This window comes from Drosophila biarmipes, chromosome 2R, assembly GCF_025231255.1.
Source record: "Drosophila biarmipes strain raj3 chromosome 2R, RU_DBia_V1.1, whole genome shotgun sequence".
In the NCBI taxonomy this organism is placed as follows: domain Eukaryota; kingdom Metazoa; phylum Arthropoda; class Insecta; order Diptera; family Drosophilidae; genus Drosophila; species Drosophila biarmipes.
The window spans coordinates 20,564,892-20,582,440 of NC_066615.1; the positions used below are offsets into that span (position 1 = coordinate 20,564,892).

At 42.7% G+C, this 17,549-nt stretch overlaps 5 protein-coding genes across 7 annotated transcripts; 2 read left to right on the plus strand and 3 right to left on the minus strand.

Moving 5' to 3' along the window:
- The first annotated feature begins 332 nt into the window (after nt 1-332).
- On the plus strand, nt 333-2,892 carry LOC108022634 (cytoplasmic phosphatidylinositol transfer protein 1). 2 transcript variants are annotated; one of them, XM_017091690.3, is made up of 7 exons: nt 334-496; nt 566-714; nt 779-867; nt 1,785-1,792; nt 1,849-1,920; nt 1,977-2,106; nt 2,163-2,892. In XM_017091690.3, the coding sequence occupies exons 1-7, from the start codon at nt 446-448 to the stop codon at nt 2,486-2,488; spliced, it is 825 nt and encodes a 274-aa protein (XP_016947179.1). In that variant the 5' UTR covers nt 334-445; the 3' UTR covers nt 2,489-2,892. The 2 variants fall into 2 exon arrangements, 1 of the variants encoding a protein (XP_016947179.1); XR_007764045.1 differs by lacking the exons at nt 1,977-2,106; nt 2,163-2,892 and having other exon boundaries at nt 333-496; nt 779-1,070; nt 1,665-1,792.
- A 79-nt stretch (nt 2,893-2,971) lies between these two features.
- On the plus strand, nt 2,972-8,310 carry LOC108022633 (protein singed wings 2). Its single transcript, XM_017091688.3, has 5 exons — nt 2,972-3,654; nt 5,854-6,060; nt 6,590-7,073; nt 7,127-7,306; nt 7,715-8,310. The coding sequence occupies exons 1-5, from the start codon at nt 3,587-3,589 to the stop codon at nt 8,261-8,263; spliced, it is 1,488 nt and encodes a 495-aa protein (XP_016947177.1). The 5' UTR covers nt 2,972-3,586; the 3' UTR covers nt 8,264-8,310.
- On the minus strand, nt 8,308-17,449 carry LOC108022632 (uncharacterized). 2 transcript variants are annotated; one of them, XM_017091687.3, is made up of 7 exons: nt 17,306-17,449; nt 11,886-12,120; nt 11,582-11,824; nt 11,431-11,525; nt 9,845-11,369; nt 9,546-9,778; nt 8,308-9,489 (listed from the first exon to the last, which is right to left on the minus strand). In XM_017091687.3, the coding sequence occupies exons 1-7, from the start codon at nt 17,314-17,316 to the stop codon at nt 9,321-9,323; spliced, it is 2,511 nt and encodes an 836-aa protein (XP_016947176.1). In that variant the 5' UTR covers nt 17,317-17,449; the 3' UTR covers nt 8,308-9,320. The 2 variants fall into 2 exon arrangements, with proteins under 2 accessions (XP_016947176.1, XP_016947174.1); XM_017091685.3 differs by lacking the exon at nt 17,306-17,449 and adding an exon at nt 12,438-12,643.
- On the minus strand, nt 13,149-14,126 carry LOC108022060 (uncharacterized). Its single transcript, XM_017090904.3, has 3 exons — nt 14,035-14,126; nt 13,869-13,978; nt 13,149-13,816 (listed from the first exon to the last, which is right to left on the minus strand). The coding sequence occupies exons 1-3, from the start codon at nt 14,056-14,058 to the stop codon at nt 13,594-13,596; spliced, it is 357 nt and encodes a 118-aa protein (XP_016946393.1). The 5' UTR covers nt 14,059-14,126; the 3' UTR covers nt 13,149-13,593.
- Nucleotides 14,608-15,323, minus strand: LOC108022061 (uncharacterized). The gene is made up of 3 exons (XM_017090906.3): nt 15,257-15,323; nt 15,072-15,193; nt 14,608-15,012 (listed from the first exon to the last, which is right to left on the minus strand). The coding sequence occupies exons 1-3, from the start codon at nt 15,275-15,277 to the stop codon at nt 14,769-14,771; spliced, it is 387 nt and encodes a 128-aa protein (XP_016946395.1). The 5' UTR covers nt 15,278-15,323; the 3' UTR covers nt 14,608-14,768.
- Nucleotides 17,450-17,549: the final 100 nt, after the last annotated feature.

The window sequence follows — 17,549 nt, forward strand, 5'->3', positions numbered from 1 at the left end:
TATAAAGTAAGCTTGTATATGTATTGGTATAAATCAAAATTAATAATATTGTTAATTAGTGAATCATAATAAAAGAAACCAGGTCACGTAAACCCGATTAGTCAAATTATAAATAAATGAAGCTATCAATTATTAAGTTTACAAAAAATAATTATTTAAATTTATTTTTAAAGTTTATTAATTATTAAAATAAATTTATAGCGGCTGCATATATCAAATATTTTTATATCAAGGGTATCCCTTATGGGTTGTGACACTGCTAAGTCGTCGTTCAAGTTTCCCACCATTTGGCACTATCCGAATCGCAAATGCTTTTTAAAGACTAACTAGCTGGTCACACTGCGTATTTGTTGTTGGTTTGGCCGTTGCGTCGCGTGTGTGTCGCTTTGCGTAACGTTAAAAGTTTTGATTTGGATTTCCTCCGGCAGCCGCAACCGCCAAAGAAATGGTGCTGACCAAGGAGTACCGCGTGTGCATGCCGCTCACCGTGGAGGAGGTGAGTGCCTGCCCCCAAATCCCACCTTCACACAGTGGCAATTAACGTTTTTCACTCATCTCTCGGCAGTATAAGATCGGGCAGCTTTATATGATAGCGCGCCACAGTCTGGAGCAATCGGAGGAGGGCGAGGGCGTCGAGGTGGTGGAGAACAAGCCTTGCGAGGACCCCGTCCACGGCAAGGGCCAGTACACGGAGAAGCACATCCACTTGTCCAGGTGGGATTTCCTGCTGAGGATACTGCTCCGGATGGTCCACTAAAGATTACACTCTATTTCATAGTCGACTGCCCTACTGGATACAGGCCATCTGCCCGCGCGTCTTCTATGTGATAGAGAAGTCCTGGAACTACTATCCCTACACGCTAACAGGTGAGCAGTGGCGCGCTAACCCACCACCACTTACTGCGCATCCCAGGCTATTTTTAAACCAATTGTGTATTCCGGCGGCGGGGATTCCCCTCTTGCCTTCTTCTCACCACAGCCATATGGCGAGGTACTTAGAAAACATCATTTATGGGGGCCGGCAAGAATTCCGCGTTATCATCAGACCATCATCTACCATGGTGGTGGGGGTACGTCTGCCGATAAAGGCCCCATTAAACGCACACCTGCTCACCTAGTCGGCACGTCATCGATGTGGAGGCTTTCATGGGGATCAGGATCGGAGCTCCATGGCGTGCTCCTCCAATCTGCGTCTGGCAATTTGTTAACAACTGTCGCTTTTCCCATCGCATAGGCTGATAAAATCAGATTACATGGTGGGCAATGCACTCGGTAGAGCGCCATGCACTCAATGGGAAGTGCTCTGGCTTTGGGTCGTTGACTTTGGGGGTGGAATCCATTACAAAGCTGGTTTATTTACTTTCTAAGTAATGGTTCCACTATCTAAACAAGGAAAATTGCATTTTCTGTGTTTACAATTGTGTGTTTTAGCCAGTTGTATTCAGAGAATCCAGAAAATCTGATTGATTGCTTATAAAAGAGTCATGTTATGATAGGATATCTTAACTTTCAATACTCATTTCCATGTTTGCTATAACTTTGCTATCATAAGCTCTTAAAACGCTTGACTAATCTAAATAAGCATTGTGATTTATGGTTAATTCCTAGGGGTACTGTATTTTGAGGTGCTCCTCACAGGGGAGTATATATTTTAACACTTCTAGCCCAAAATAAACACCAGACGCACTTGAGCTATATTTGATGAGCTTGCTTATTGATTTATTTTTAATACGTTATAATTTCATGTGCTGCGATTGCAACGCAATCGGCTGGAACCTAAATAGAATACACGGTAATTGCACTTCGTCTATTTTGGTTGTCCTTCGCTAACCAATTGCTTCCTTACAGTGTTCCTTCATACCCAAGTTAAATGTGCTCATCAAAACCAAGTATGAGGACAATAATGGCTGCACAGAAAACGTAATACCCACTCAAGAACCAAACAAATTATTTATTAATAAAGCTTATGTTGACAGTGCTTGGATCTCACGGAAGAAGAGCTGAAAGTGCGGACTGTGGATCACTTGGATATAGCTTTTGACGATGTCAGTGCCAAGCATTATAAGAAGGAGGAGGACCCCAAGTTCTACAAATCTGAAAAGACAAGTAATCGAAAGATTTAATAAGAGAGTTCTTTGTATTAATACAAATTATATTGCCAGATCGCGGACCACTTGTCGAGGGCTGGCGAGAGACGGACAAACCCATCATGTGCTCCTACAAGGTGGTCCACGCCAGCTTCGAGGTTTGGGGTCTGCAGACCAAGGTGGAGGACTTCATACAGCGCGGTATTAGGGAGATACTCCTCCTGGGCCATAGGCAGGCTTTTGCTTGGCTGGACGAATGGCACGGCATGACCCTCGAGGATGTTCGCGCCTACGAGCGCCAAAAGCAGGCTGAGACCAATGAGAAAATCCACAATACCAGTGGAGGTGGAGCAAACGAGGCGGCGGGCGATGCTGCCACAGAGGGTGGCGATATTGATTGAGTTTTCCACTAAGCAACTAGATAAGTCTACAGACAGAATGCAGGCAAATTGTACCTTCACGGCCTCGCGGCTGGCTTTCATAGAAAATATCTATTAACATACGCATATTTGTGTATATAGTTATCGTATATCAATGTCGATGCATTTCACCGGTCCAAAGAAGCTCAGAGCTCTGGTAAAACTGCCTGCAGCATTAAAAAGTACAATGCACACGCACCTAGCTGGGAACTCGAAACCAAATAATTGTCAATAACTAGACCACGCAACTTTTAGTCAACCTATTTACACGCATTGCACCCCAACACACACATCCTAGTCAACGGTTTGTGTTAACTATATTCCCTAGTTTAGCCCCCAAATTAAATGTATATTTTTTGGTGTACAAATACAGACGATTAATGATAGCTCATTGTCATATGATTGTTAATTACTTTTATTTTGCAGCCGAGGCCATTAAAGGGTACAAATTGGTTGCTGTTCGGTGATAGACCAAATTATAAGCAATTTGTATGCCAATGAACCAGCTAGCAGATGAAGATGATTCACCTGGCGATTGACAGATGGATTTCGCCCAGTGTATGATGAATAGAAAACCACGTGAAGCGACCCTGACATTGATCGTAAATCAGCCCCCCGCCGCCATGGCGAATTCAACAGCTGCTTTCGGACGAAACGAGCCCCCAAATAAAATGTGGAGAGCGCTCTATTGATAAGTCTGTATCACTCTCGCTGTCAGCTGATTCGCCGCTGGAGATCTCGGGCGTCAGAAAATATAATATAATGCCCGCTCCGGGGCAGAAGAAGAAACGGCAAAAGCGCCAGCGTTTCGCGTTCGCGCCGCATTTGAACTTCAAACGCGAGAAAAGTAGCACAGTGCGGATAGATACGCGGATGCGTGGCGATTAAACGGCGAAGCGTGGAAAATAACAAATTTTGATTATGTTTTTAACGTAAGAGCGACTGGCAAAGCCGAAACGATTCGATCTGACAGACCATCTGCAGAAGCCGATCGTGACAATGGAATATTCTGCATGAAAACAACTCGCAACTCGGATAAACAGTCTTGAAATAAATATTGAAAAATACCTGGAAATTAACATGGCAAGCAGAGTGTTTCAAAGAGGGGCGGCGAAATGTTTTTGGCTGTTTTGCCTGCTCTCCATAAGGTAAATCTCCAAGGGACCACGCGGCGTATGTGTAATTTAATGTAATGCCAGCTATGTGGGCCGATGTTATCAGATGTTTACAGCACTCGGGGGGTTTATTAATAAACCTACTAAATCCTATTCCGGGCCAGGCCAGCCATATGTGGGTTATAGTCCATGGTAAATCTTTTATAAGTTACTTATCGCCGTGCAAAATCAAATCGAACTGATTGGCTTTTATGGTTCATATAAAGACTAGACAGGGCAAAGTGGAATGGAGTATCATACAGTTCACTGGAAATATATAGCTAGTTTCCATATGACTGTTTGCAGTTCTTGAGAATAAGATATGGCAGTTGTGTATTCCTGCTGCGAAGCAACCCAGTTTAATATTCTATTAGCTCAAGAGGCAATTAGGGCCATAAAGTTCTAAGGTGTCAACTTCCTCAACATTCAAAACAGGGGCGAAAGAAGCCGACAATTCAATTCCCCTTTATCGCTCCCCCAAGCAAGGGTATTGTCTTTAATTTAAAAATTCTTATCGCATCGCAGGCTATAGAAAGGTTTGCCTAATCAAAATGATATAAAGCACGAAATTCCTCCCAGATCTGCTCGCGTTTGCTATTATAAATAAATAAATTTAAGGGTTTTGCCAATATTTCTCGCCATGTTTGTGATCTCATTTATTTTTTGTCAGTTATCCGCAATCTCAATGAGTATTAAAAGACAATTGATAGCCGTCGTGACGTATTTATAAGCAGATTTATTGTCAATGGGGAAGTGATAAACGTATTTTCAACCGTAGAAAATGAAATGGCAGTAGATAAAATCTTGTTGATACTTACTGTCACATTTCTTATACAAAGGAATTTATGACTATCACGAATTTCTCACTCAACCGATTTGATTGTCTAAATGGAATAGCAAGCCAATTGTTGCAAAGATCAAAAGTCAACTGAAAAATGTCTTGGGGCATACTTTTCAATTGAAATTTGACATGACTTGTTGTCACGCATACGCCATGTTGTACGCTTGGTAAACATTTTAGCGAACCAGGGAAACTTCTTGGGATAAATACGAAACTTTGGTTTTCAGAAAATATTTAAAATACAGGTCTGGTCGTCTGTTGTTGTGTACCCCTCGAATTCGCCAATGTTAATCAACGATAATTGAGAGCCCACGTCACTCGGAGAAAGAGTGTCGATTCTGTCAGCCAGGATCTTGGCCTTATCGAGCACATAAGCTGAAAACCAACCGAATTAAATATTTGTCGTTCCCAAAACACTACCACTTCAAAGCAAACAAAGCTGCTGCCGAACTGCCATTACTCGTGGCATTTTGGGTAAATATTTTCGGTGTTATTATATATCACTGTTTGTATTGTTGAGTTTAACGCCTGGAAGGCAAGTTGTTAATTGTCAGTTAGACCACTTAGTACCCCAGGAAAACGCGCCGGGGTATATTAAATGATGATGTATGTATTTTTCCGGCGTATTTTTGGCAGCCTCCGTTGATATATGTTCAGCGGATAATTTGTTTCGGAAACAGACCAATAGACATATACCCAAAGTTTCCACTGACCTATCCCTACTCGGGGAAATACACTCCAGTGGAGAAGTCACTTTTCAATTGCAAATACGTGTCTTTGAAAATATTCCGGACTCCGCCGTCTGTCAACCTGTGAAATAGCACCTCGAGATGTGCTAAATGGGCATCATGTGATATACTTCGGCTCTCCGCCTGCTAATATAACCGCCATATAGACAGGGCAAACAAGATTTCCATACTACGCAGGTATGCCTACTGCCCGGAGAGGAGCTACCGCTCAGATTAGGTGATATATTTGCCCAAGTCGGTTGGCTAGAAGCAGTTTGCAGTGCCTAAAACCGAACACAGGAGATGCTACTTGGCTATTTTTGAAGGTAGAGAAAATAGAACATGGTCTTTGGAATTTCTCAACTCTTCAGTTGTGCTACCAAAGCAATCTGGGCCAAGCTAATTTATCTGATCTCTGCGCGGGCAGAAAAACAGAGTTAGTATCTGTATCCCCGTATCTGTGTTTTCCCCAGGCAATTAAGACTTACCTGGCGTCTGCTTATCAAGTTGGCCCTAAGCGAGAGTCGTACTGCGGCCAAATTATCACCAATTTGAGGGCTGTCTGGGCCGGAAATAGCATCATGAGATAGACGTTTGTTTACCCACCAATTATCTGTTACTTAGACTGAGCCTCGGAGTCACGGACGAGGGCCATGAGACGAGCACTCTGCCGGCCACCATCGCCACCAGAAGCATTCCCAGGCCCGCCGCTCCGAGCAGCTGCTTGGACTGGTCATCTGCTCCGGAGGCGGCGGCCGGAAACTGCTCGAGGCCCTCCCGAAATGGACCTCTAAAGTGCTATGGCGGCATGAACAACCTGGCGGCTCTGAAGTGAGTACTTTTTGACCTCTGTTTACCTGTGTATTTATATTTAAAATACAAACAGAGATCATTGCAATTTTAAATGTGAAATACAATCATTGGAAATATAATGTTTCCTTTTTCTTTAAATTCAGAATATTAATGCTTTGTAGAAACGAAATCACTTTATAAATAATATAATCCAAGTCTTTTCACCTGACATACGTTATGATATAATCATCATCAGACCCCTAAATCTTTATAGAGATTAATTTTGGATTTTATAACTTTTCTACAATCGAAAAAACTTCTTATAATATAATCAAGTCGATAACCTCCACTTTCCTTCATGAAATATAATTTAATAGTACTTTACTTTATAATCCAGAATTTCTATTCTCAAGGTACTTATTTATTTATTTTGCTACCCTCATGGTACTTATTAGTTTCATTTTCACGGTACACTATACGTAAGCCCCCTAGTTTGCTTATCAGTTTTAATCTTAAATTACCTTTACTTGAGTAAATTAAATAAATAAACTTGATTTTCCCACTGCAGCCACTCTGGAAAGTTGAGCAGAGGGCAGCCCGCGCTGGAGATGCTCCTCTGCGGCTGGCCCAAGGATGGCTTCAACCATCTGAGGGACCTCCAAAAGCTGCCCCGCCTTCGATCCCTGACCATCGAATACAGCGGCTTCACCGAGTTCAAGTTCGACTTCCCTGAAATGTCGGATCTGCAGACCATCAACATATCGTGGACGAATCTCACATACATCTCATCCCGGACCTTCAAGCGAGTGCATCCCCTCAAGGTTTTGGACCTGCGATGGAACCAGCTCATCCAACTGGATGGTCCCTTGCTGCTACCCCGCAATTTCGAGCAACTCTATCTGGCGGGGAATCCGTGGAACTGCACGAGGAACTTCAAGTGGATGCTCTTGCAGCCGGAGAAGGGGAGACTGGTGGTGGATCGGGATGAGCTTATATGCATGGATCGGAAGTACAAGGAGCGCCAGATGCTCATAGTGATGCATTATAAATTGGTGGGTATTATTCGGATAACACTGAACCCAGCCTACTAATGATTACATTTCAGGAGCTGAAGAAGCAGTGCCAGTCCCACGAGGATCTGAGGAACTGCAGCTGCCTGATGCACCACATCTTGCCCAAGACTCACATTCCCCTCTATACGGTCAACTGCTCCCATCTGCAGTTCCATCGCCTGCCTGCGTTTTTGCCAGAAAACACCACCACCCTAGTCATCAATGATAATATGGTAAGATACTGGGTTATAATAAGATTAACAATCATTGAACTTGCAAAACATTTTTTATAGAATAATGAGAAACAGTTTTAATAACAAGGGATGCTACACAGCCGACTAAGGCTTTGAAATTCCTTTTAAATTTAATTTTAGGTGCTCAAAAGTATGCAACAATATATTTGAACAATAAAATTATTTGGAAAAAACATCTATACCTTAAGCACTGCATACTTTTAGACACCTATTAGGGCATTAAAATGTATTTAAAAATCCTATTGGTTTGTGGGGCCCCAATTAGACATGTCTTTGACTTGAATCAAGCCTTCTAAATGTTTTTGAATCAAACCCAAAAGCTAAAAGTAAAGAAACTATAATTTTCCTTTTGGTCAACATTTTTATTTATGTTTCATTTTCTAACAGATCACCGACATAAACCCTCTCCGGGACAATCCGCACTACCGCCACGTGGTGGACATGCAGCTGGAGAACAACCAGATCTCCAACGTGGACAACCTGGAGGACACCTTTTGGCTGCAGAACTTCCGGCTGCTCAACCTGCGCGGCAACAATCTCCGCAAGCTGCACGTCTACGCCTTCGACAATGCTCTCGACGAAAACGAGAACGCCAACCTGCTGCTGCTCAGCCGGAATCCCTGGCACTGCACCTGCAAGTTTGGCAGCCGGATGCGAGAGCTGCTGACCAAGTACAAGGATCTCGTGCGGGACGCCTGGAACGTGAGCTGCACCTACCGCCTGGACGACGACCAGCTGCTGGCCAAGGTGCTGACCCTCAGCAGGCAGGAGATGTGCAACATTAGCGTGGAGAGTGACTCCCACATCCACCCCATCGACTGGCTGAACGGAGTCCTGGCCAGCCTCATTCTCCTCATCCTGGGCAAGCTTGCCTACGATTACTACTACTACAAGTATTACGGTCGAGTTCCTTGGATTGTGATGAAAATGCCTTAGTCTTAGCCTTAATCTTAGATCGCAGAGAGTTAAACTCGAAAGTATTTCTCAGACATAGACAACGGTTTGTCGGTTTATTCTTGAAAATCTACAAAAACAATAGCTGTCTCTGTGGCATATATGAATATTTATATATAAATAATGTCGTTTAGGTATTTATGTATCTTGTATTTATGTATATTTAAGCTAAGTCAACGCAAAACTCTCAAAATAGTTGTTTGCTTTCACACCAGTGCACTGTTTAAACTGTTTTTTATGGTTAAAAACATTCGCTCTCACGTTCCTTAACATTCGACGGTTTTTAGCATTTGACCTGCATTTAAAATTGGCACAAAGCGCTTAGTATTTGATAATGAGAAACAGCTAAGATAAGTATATGTTTTCATCTGGACAGAACGGAATGGCCTGAACTCTAGGTTAGTTACAAATAATTCCACCTAAACGAATCTAATTTTGTATTATATTTACAATTAAAACCTCTCGATTTAATTTCTTTGGCTTACGAAATCAGTGCAAAATGTGGCATCCTTCGGTCAGAGCAATGCTAAATAATTAAAATAATTGCGTAGGTTACAAGCTTATAAATTAAACAACAGTGCTGGACATTGTAAACAAAGCTTAAAACATTTTTGTACTTTACATCAATCAAGTGAAAGATAAAACAAGGCATAATAATAACTCGTTGGCTGAAAGCGGCTCATTAAAAACTCTCTTCTTTTTTGTTTCCTACGTGAGTCCTTTGGATTGGCGGCTGAAAAGGTCGGCAATGCTTCTTGTAAATTGTTTTCGTATAAAAGTCGAAGTATAATTTAGATCGTTTAAAATTGGGCTCCCTTGGTTTGTGTTGTATATGATATGGCATCATTATTCCAACCACCATCGAGGACTCGCGCGGGAATCAGCCAGAGATCGCAAAGTAAATAACAGCGGATGGCATAAAGTTGGCTATTTTCGGGGACTATCCTCCAGACTATCTGGTGTCCCCGTTAACATTATCTGTTTTTGGCTAAGCATGCGAGTATTCAATATGTTTATAATATACGATCCAGTGTCCAGTCTAGAACAACATGTAGGAATGATCACGTTCCAGGCGCGACTTGGCGCGCATTTGTATGTTGCCAATGGGATCCGAGGGCGGTGGTATGCCGTGGATCTGATGAGTGGGCTCCTTGTAGAAGAACTCGGTCCTCCCGTTCTTGTGGCCATAGTAGACGGAATCGTGGGATCTTTAAAGTATTGTATTATTAATAAAATCCTTTAGGGCAATTCAATCCAAGCTTACCTCAAGATCAAATCTGTGAGATGATGACCACTGGAATGTATGGAGTGCATGCTCTCCAGAATGTTAAGCTCTAGGGGATTCCAAGGGCCATTGCGCTGCAGCACATCCCACTTGGAGTCGACGCACATGAAGCTGTAGTCGCCCCCATCGCGGTTATCGCCCTCTACATTTACGTTTAGAGTCTGACTCAATTGAGATTCCATGTGCGGGAACTTGGCCACGCAGATGTCAAACTACATTTAAGAAACACCGTAAGTTACTAGCTGAGTTTAAACAAGATTAACCAACAATCCACTCACCATCTTCTGCACCACCTGCTGCTGCTGACAAGTGCCCTCCTCCATGAGCAAGAGCAAGGTCATATTCTGCTGACCACATATGTAGAGTTCCGTTCGCTGCAGGCCATCGGGTTGAATGGGTTCCGGGGGCTGGGCAGGAGCGGTGGACATTGCAGCCAGAGCATCGACTGCATCCTCGCACTTAAGGGAACTGCGACGTGGGAAAACTTTGCTGCTTGTCAGGGGAGTTTGAATCTCAATGGGCGTTGCTTCACTTAGAGCCAGTACCGAAAGTTTGGCCATCAGGGGTGTCAGAGGTACTCCTCCGGCACCACCGCGTCCAGATGCACGCTCTCCGAAAGTGGCCTCTCCTGCTGATTTCAGTGGCAGCGTCATGGATCGCTTGTCCAGCGGCGTTTTGGCAGCAGACACATTGAGATTTCGATCGGCGGCGGAACCCTCCGCTGCCTGCTGCCTCATGTGCTCGTCCAGCTTCTGGATCTCGGCGTTGAACTCCTGGAACTCTGCTACCAGAGCGGCCAGCTCGGCATCCTCATGCGCCTGTTCGCTGGCCACACCCCACAACTTGCGATACTGATCGAGGAACTGCTGGAACAGGCTGCGCGAGATCTGCTGGCCATTGGTGTTAAAAACCGGATAGGTGGGATCGCTTATGGTCCGTGAAGTGATCTTCTCGTCACTCTCTATGAAGTCCGGCGAGCTGGAGGAGGCGTCGCCATCACCGCTTCCATTCCGATTCACATCGGTCTTGAAGCCATGCGTAAAGTTGTTCAGTTTTTTGGAGATGGCGCGAAGAGCATCCTGGAGATCCGCCGAGGATTTGCGCCGCGTCAGCTGCTTATTTGGATTACTGATAAAGTTCTGGAAGAACTTCTCAACATCCAGTTTCAGAGAATTACGTCGCGAATGTGTCTTGCCATTGGAATTGTGAACGTCCTCCTCTTTGCCCTCATCTTCGGGATTTGCGCAAATGGACATTACATTCGCCACCGGCAGAACCTTATTCTCGGTCATGGGAGTGTTGCACACACTGGTACGACCAATGAACTGGGGATACGAGTCGGTTTCATCAAAGTTGATCGATGCAATGCCAGACTCCGGCAGCTCCTTGCTCTGCATGCTCTTTATGCGCAACGGCAGGTGAGTGGGGCGCATGGATTTGGGTCTGGCTGGTGGCATTTGCCCGGCTCCCCCGGCGCATTGCTGCTCTGGCGCGTGCTCCTCCTCGGGTATGTGGGTGAAGATCAGTGACTTGTCCCGCTTTATCTTCCGCTTGGCATACTGAAATGGCATGCCGCTCTGGGACAGCTGGGCCGTGCTCATCTGCAGGTTCTGGGCGCGCTGTGCCTCGCCAACCAACTGACGGTACTGCATATGCTCTAGGTAAACCACCAGCATCTGAACGCCGTTGGGAACGTGGAACTCAGGAGGATTGGACACGTGCTCGGCGGCTGTGCGGATGTGCAGGGGATCTGTGAGCACCAGGTGCTTGGTCACCATGTCGCTCAGCTGGGAGGCCACCACTCTGGAAGGTATAGTGTACATATAGTTAAGTTGTTCCTTAAACAACAGCCAGACCAACTCACTTGTTGTGATAGAGTATTGCACCGCCTAGGATTCCCTTCGTTTGCTGGCAGCTCTGTAGCGTTTGTATAGCCTCCAGGAATATGTGACTGGCCGTCTGAAAGGACATATCCATTAGTTCAATCTCTGGCTTACATGACTCTAACCACTCACCTTCGGCATTCGCAATCTGGGGACGTTTTGAAAGGTGTTTCCATTACGCTGCAGCATGGGCAGATATGTCTCGAAGATGTGGTACAGCTTCTCGCTGAGATTCCGGCGGTTCAGGGCGGGCGGTGCAGCGTACTGAGCATACAGGGTCTGCACATCACGGTGGAAGAATTTGAGCAAGGAACTCAGCAAATCGGCGCGGTGCTCCAGCAGTTGATCGCCGATATTCCGATCAGTGCCAATGGCCTAACAATAGAAATATAACTTGTTAATAACATTGTAATATGGAATTTATTTAACATCTCACCAGGATGAAACGTCCAAACTCCTTCAGCACAAACTTGCCATTCTGTAAAGCCAGGATGCGCGGATTAAAGAAACAATCCTTGAGGAAGTACGAGGTGCCCATTAGTTGTCCGCACAGAGCCACCTTCTGGGAGTCGGAGACCCAGCTGGGGTGGAAGTACAGAACCGCTGATATGGGATCATCCGCCTCATCCGTCAGACACTCCGCGTCGTAGACAAACACTATCATCGTCTCCCTGTGAGTAATAAATAGGATGGGTAATGGATAAGTGAGTTTATCAATCAATCTCTGTATACGTCACAAACAAGTGATCCAACAATACAAGTACGTTAATCCACTTTTGTTTTAATCGTATAGCTTTTTTCTGTCTAAAAATGAGGGGTATTTCGAACCTTATTCCAGATTTGATATTACTAGTACATAAGCAAAACCGGAATGCACATAGGCACTTGAAAATTATTCCTTGTAGCCTAAACAATTGTTTTTGGCAGTATTTAGCACTATTTGACTATGATAGAGTTGGAATATAACTAAGTAAAGGGCTTAAAGAACCTTTCTGCCAGGATCATCTTCGTTTGCCTCTGCTGCACCTTCTTCCATCGCTTGGGGCTGGTCTTACGCCAGTCCTTGAACATTCTGCCAGAAAGGTCAGCAATCTGGATAACTTGGGAGCTTCCAATGTTAGTAATGCATCGCTGGCTCCTTATCACAATTAACCACCGCCGATTCTGATAAGTCAACAAGCCAATACCGCCGCACAATGCCAACTGTCTGACTGTGATGTGGCCCAGCTGCCTGATACGACAGACTATACGAAGTACGTTGGGTGATACGAGAGCGTGATCAGAATTCCGCTCACGAGCAGGTGAGAAGTGAGGTGAAAGCTCCGAGAATTACGAATTTCGTATTTCTATCACTGCGGTTGAGCGGCGGTTTGAGTGCCAGACTCTCAAATACTGTATGGAATCGAACTGGCGACCACCTCAATGCCAAAGGTATCGATTCCAGTTCCAGAGGGTAACGAAGTCGACAAAACACTTATCGTGGGTTGTATTCAGCTGTACAGTTTGAGAGGCTTTGGGTACACCAAAGTTACAATTATGGGGTACTCTATTTATCAAATATGTTATGCCCAATTTGTTGAATATCTTACATTTTGGGATAGAGAGAGTACTGAAAATCGAACATAATTTTTAAAAATAAATATCAGTGGATTCTCATAGGCTAATAGGGTAATATTTGTTTTATTTGCAATTCAAAAATATTTTATAAATTAAATTTCGAACCATGAGCTCTAAATTGGTTGCTAAGTAAGAGGTATATGATAGTCGAGGCCGTCTGCTTTTAAATTATACCTTATATTTTGTGTAATTGTATTAAATTGGTTTTTTTCGTTTCACTCGCAAATCGAAAAAATATTATAATGTTATATTATATAATAGATATCGGATCATTGCTCTAAATTGGTTTGCTGGGTAAGAGGTATATGATAGTCGAGGTCTTCAACTATATTATTACTTCTTTTTTCTTTTAGTGAATAAGTAATATGTTTGTTTTAACAGCTGTTGACCTTCAAGGTATTCAGAGTGGCTTCATTATTATAAATCATAAAAGCTAAGTATAAGTTATTTTCCCAAACTAGATCGAAGTATAAAAACAAAGACCTTGTCCTTATAACAAACTGTTGTTTTCTAATTTCACAATTTTTTTATCCGGCGGCCGTTTTTAGTACTGAGGGTGGTAGGTGCTGAACCGGAGTTTGAATTTCAGACAGGCTATACTTGGCCACATAGCCGTTGGGTCCGGCCTCATAGGTGACCAGGAGATACTGGGATCCTGGAAAGGGTTGTCCGTACGATCCCCTAACTTGAAGCTTCTCTGGCGCAATCTTTTCTACGGTCTCCTCTCGCCCCGTTCCCCCAATATCGATCCTACAAGATGGTAGTTCTTTAATGTGTTCACCGATTACGCTTCACAATTTACCTCAGGTAATAACCATTATCGGTTGGAACTAAAATAACTCCATTGTCGTTGAGAGAAGGCACGAGTGCAGGGGCCGAAGTTACCACACTCAGACTCAAAGTCAAAATCACCTAGAACACACATATTGTTAAGCGATTTGCATTGCAAACTTCTGAGAGGAACTCACGGAACTAAACAATATCCCAGCCATTATGATCTTTTGGTGGTTGGGCAGCGACTGGCATCTTGAAATACCAAGCTGCAGCTAGCAAACAGAAACAAAACACTAATAACCTAATACAAGTCTAAAACTGGAATCGTTAATTCACACTTTAAAAGCGGTATTGAGTGGTTGGTATACGATGCGCTTCTAAATAAGAAATACATTTTTTTTAATGACCAGAACTCACAGGTATGTACCATTGAATAAAAAATATTTAAAAATATTTATGTACATTTTTTGGTATGTTAAAAATTTTAAAGAACGGGATGAGGTGCACTTCTTTTAGTTGTACCGAGGCTAAACATTAGTCCGAAAAATTATTAGTTTGAAACTACGTTGGAAACTAGTTCCAAAAGTCAAAAATGGTAAACATCTAATCGTTTCAATAAAGCGGATGTCTTTGGCTTCCCAAATTGATTTTGTCTACCCAAAGATTGACCGAGTTTCCCTTTTGGGTTTTTTTTGGCCCCCATTATGAAGTCATAAAGTTTTACAGACATATTCTGTAATTTATAATAATTTATGTAAGACCATATGTTAATAAACTATTATTTAATTTATGGTGTTTTTCAGTTGGGTTTTCCTTGAGGATTGTCACAAAGTGTTCTATTAGTAGTTGTATAAATTCCGTAGAGAGCGGTTGTGGCAAGCTCGTAAAGTATTATTCTACCTAAATTATATTTATATTAGTTAAAAACCTAACCAGCTGCGGTTTTCAGGGCAGCGGGGCTGAGGAAGAGCGGGGTCTGAGGAGGCGGCGTGGGCGGACCCTTGCCAAAGCTGTATTTGGCAACGTATCCATTGGGCCCCGCTTCGTAGGTGAGCACCAAATTGGCACCCTGATCCTCGAAGGGCTGGTTGATCACTCCGGTAACTTGCAGGTTCCCCGCTTCATTCTGCTTCACCGATTCCTGGCGAATAGTGCCACCCGGATGTTCGATTCTGAAAGAAGAAACTGACCAAATGAAGACCTTTCGTTTGGAGAGTTCGCATAGCTCTACCTGAGAAAGTACTCCTGGTTGAGGGGCTCCAGCTGGAAGCCATTGGTGCGGATTTGCGGAACGATTGTGGGCAAGTTTTGAGGGGCCGCGTTAACCAGGTGAACAATGAGAATCGCCAGAAGCTAAGTTACATTATAATCAATATTTTGTTGCCCGATTCAGATTTGCAGATATCCACAACTCACCGCGCACAGGCTGCGAGACATGATGACCCGTCTGTGGTCGAATGAAAACTATCTGAACCCGCGACCGCCTGGTCAGTTCTGAGCCCAAAACGAAGGCTGGTATAATTAAGTGGCAAACAAGTTTTGATTTTGACGTTGAAGATACAAAAAAATCACACTTCTGCTTCACGGGAAACACTTCAGTCCACCCACTAATTCGACATGTATGTAGTATTTATCGAATGGCGGCAAAATTCCCATCCTATAAGGCGATTGGCCAGGGAACACAATAAAATGAGCACGTCGTGCGAAAACCAGTTGCTAGCCTTCCGAGTGACAATTAACTTGCTTCAAATTAATTTACATCATGCCCACTGCACTCCGCCGAAAAAGCATAATCATGGCTTCGCCATCAAACCAAACACCTGGCCGTTCGACACTTCTAGAGGGAATCCCAACCGTCCAGCCGTTGCTACGCGAGATTCTTACACTTTCGACTAAGTTTGTGAATGACTAATAGGGTTTTGACCCTAGAAACTCTGTGGTATAATTACATTTTAAATAAAAAACTCCAACTAAAATAAATACATAAAAACGTACAGAATTAAACAAAGTAGAAAGCGTTAAAGTATCATTTTTCTAAGTAAGAGATATGTTTCCTAAATATGTTGTAATCTGCATGGTGATACATTTATTTTAAATTTTCCAAACTTATTATGATTTCTAAAAAGAAATATAAGACTGCAGGAAGCGACGATTCTTATCAATCGATGACTTTCTTTTCAAAATTGCATCACCTTGGCATATGAACCTTCAAATTTTAAGTTTCTCTATTGGGAATTCTTTTATGATACTAATGACGAAAGTGCCGAGGTGCCTATAAAAGGCGGAATCTGAACCAAACCGTAGTTTAAATAAGTAATACAAATACTTCCCTATTAGTGGAACAAGTGTTTCTATCAGACTTTTTTTGCAGATTTTAATTTTGCCTCTACAAAAATATTATCTTCATGGTGCGATTCGTTACTAGCAGATCTTTCAAATATTTACTTTATCTCTTATGAGCTTAAATAAAATTCAAATATTGACAAGTCAAAGTCAATCAATCAATCAAATCAAGCGGCATTAAGACTTTACCCTTTAAGTAAGACTTTAATTTATAAACTAAAATATGGAAAAGAAAACATTTTTAAAACTAAACTTAAGTTGTTTACAAAATATTATATTTTAAACATCCAAGTGAGGGAAATATCTTGAAAAATATAAAATTGTTAAGTACTAATGTTTTTATAGTGGTTTTATCAGCCAAATCGACAAGGCTATTGTCCATTGCATATAAATACATATGTGTGGAAATGTTTTATGTAAATATCTTTTAAAGTGCACATATTTTCTAATAGAAATTGGAAAAATATAGCTTATTTTAACCGACACAGCCCCCAATCAACAAAAAATTCTGCCCTGATAGAATGAGATTGAAATTATTTCATATCTATAGCTCTTTTATTCTAATATAACATTATTATTGACATAAACGAAATACTTATGAAATATTTAAAGCTTAATATTAAAATGAAACGTTAAGAGATCAAGATGTCAAAAGAAAAGAATTTAAAAAGATTTTAAGATACAATCTTATATTGTGAAGATATTTGTTGGTGTAGAATGGAATCCCGTTCTTTCTAAAGGGAATTCCCAAAGAGAATTGGGCCCGAGAGGCAAGAGATGTTTGGGAATATAATTATTTTTTTAAACACTCTAATAAGAGAAATCCAATTCCAGTTGACATTTTACCGGTTTGCCAAGCCATTTGAACTTTGACATTCGTGAATTTCACCGCTCGAAATCGATACCAATCTCTGACCTCTTCCTCTTCCCACTTTCTGTGTATGTGAATGCAAATCGAGTGGGCGGGGGGCGGCGCTGGGTGGCTGCGGGGCGGAGGCTGCAGCCCAAAACAAACACAAAATACCCCCACATACACAGCGCGCCGCCCACACACATACACACATGCACCCCCGCAAACGAAAGTTTTTGCACTGTGTGTGAAGTCTTATCAAATGCACTTACTTTGCGGCCATGGTGTATTGCACTTTGAACGTCTTCTGCTCGGACGATTATTGCACTTTATTTCTGCTTCACTTTATTCATATTAGTTTTTATTTTGTGTTTTTCCTCGCAGCGAAGCGAACGGCGCTGCCATACCTCGGAGACACTAAATAACACCACCGCCTGGAGGTGCGGTATGTTAAGGGTATTCCTCAAGACCGCGCACAGATTTGGTATATTTATGTGGTATCTTCGAAGAGGCCCC

Bases quoted from the DNA above. Each gene is read 5' to 3' on its own strand.
- LOC108022634 (XM_017091690.3), top strand. From the start codon at position 446: ATGGTGCTGACCAAGGAGTACCGCGTGTGCATGCCGCTCACCGTGGAG. The intron at 1,921-1,976 runs GTAATACCCACT...TTATGTTGACAG, and splicing joins ATAATGGCTGCACAGAAAAC to TGCTTGGATCTCACGGAAGA. The intron at 2,107-2,162 runs GTAATCGAAAGA...TTATATTGCCAG, and splicing joins CTACAAATCTGAAAAGACAA to ATCGCGGACCACTTGTCGAG.
- LOC108022633 (XM_017091688.3), top strand. From the start codon at position 3,587: ATGGCAAGCAGAGTGTTTCAAAGAGGGGCGGCGAAATGTTTTTGGCTG. The intron at 6,061-6,589 runs GTGAGTACTTTT...TTCCCACTGCAG, and splicing joins AACAACCTGGCGGCTCTGAA to CCACTCTGGAAAGTTGAGCA. The intron at 7,074-7,126 runs GTGGGTATTATT...ATTACATTTCAG, and splicing joins TAGTGATGCATTATAAATTG to GAGCTGAAGAAGCAGTGCCA.
- LOC108022632 (XM_017091685.3), bottom strand. From the start codon at position 12,520: ATGTTCAAGGACTGGCGTAAGACCAGCCCCAAGCGATGGAAGAAGGTG. The intron at 11,526-11,581 runs GTGAGTGGTTAG...ATGTCCTTTCAG, and splicing joins CCAGATTGCGAATGCCGAAG to ACGGCCAGTCACATATTCCT. The intron at 9,779-9,844 runs GTGAGTGGATTG...TCTTAAATGTAG, and splicing joins AGCAGGTGGTGCAGAAGATG to TTTGACATCTGCGTGGCCAA.
- LOC108022060 (XM_017090904.3), bottom strand. From the start codon at position 14,058: ATGGCTGGGATATTGTTTAGTTCC. The intron at 13,979-14,034 runs GTGAGTTCCTCT...TGTGTGTTCTAG, and splicing joins CTGGGATATTGTTTAGTTCC to GTGATTTTGACTTTGAGTCT. The intron at 13,817-13,868 runs GTAAATTGTGAA...ACCATCTTGTAG, and splicing joins GATAATGGTTATTACCTGAG to GATCGATATTGGGGGAACGG.
- LOC108022061 (XM_017090906.3), bottom strand. From the start codon at position 15,277: ATGTCTCGCAGCCTGTGCGCG. The intron at 15,194-15,256 runs GTGAGTTGTGGA...AATGTAACTTAG, and splicing joins TGTCTCGCAGCCTGTGCGCG to CTTCTGGCGATTCTCATTGT. The intron at 15,013-15,071 runs GTAGAGCTATGC...TTCTTCTTTCAG, and splicing joins AACCAGGAGTACTTTCTCAG to AATCGAACATCCGGGTGGCA.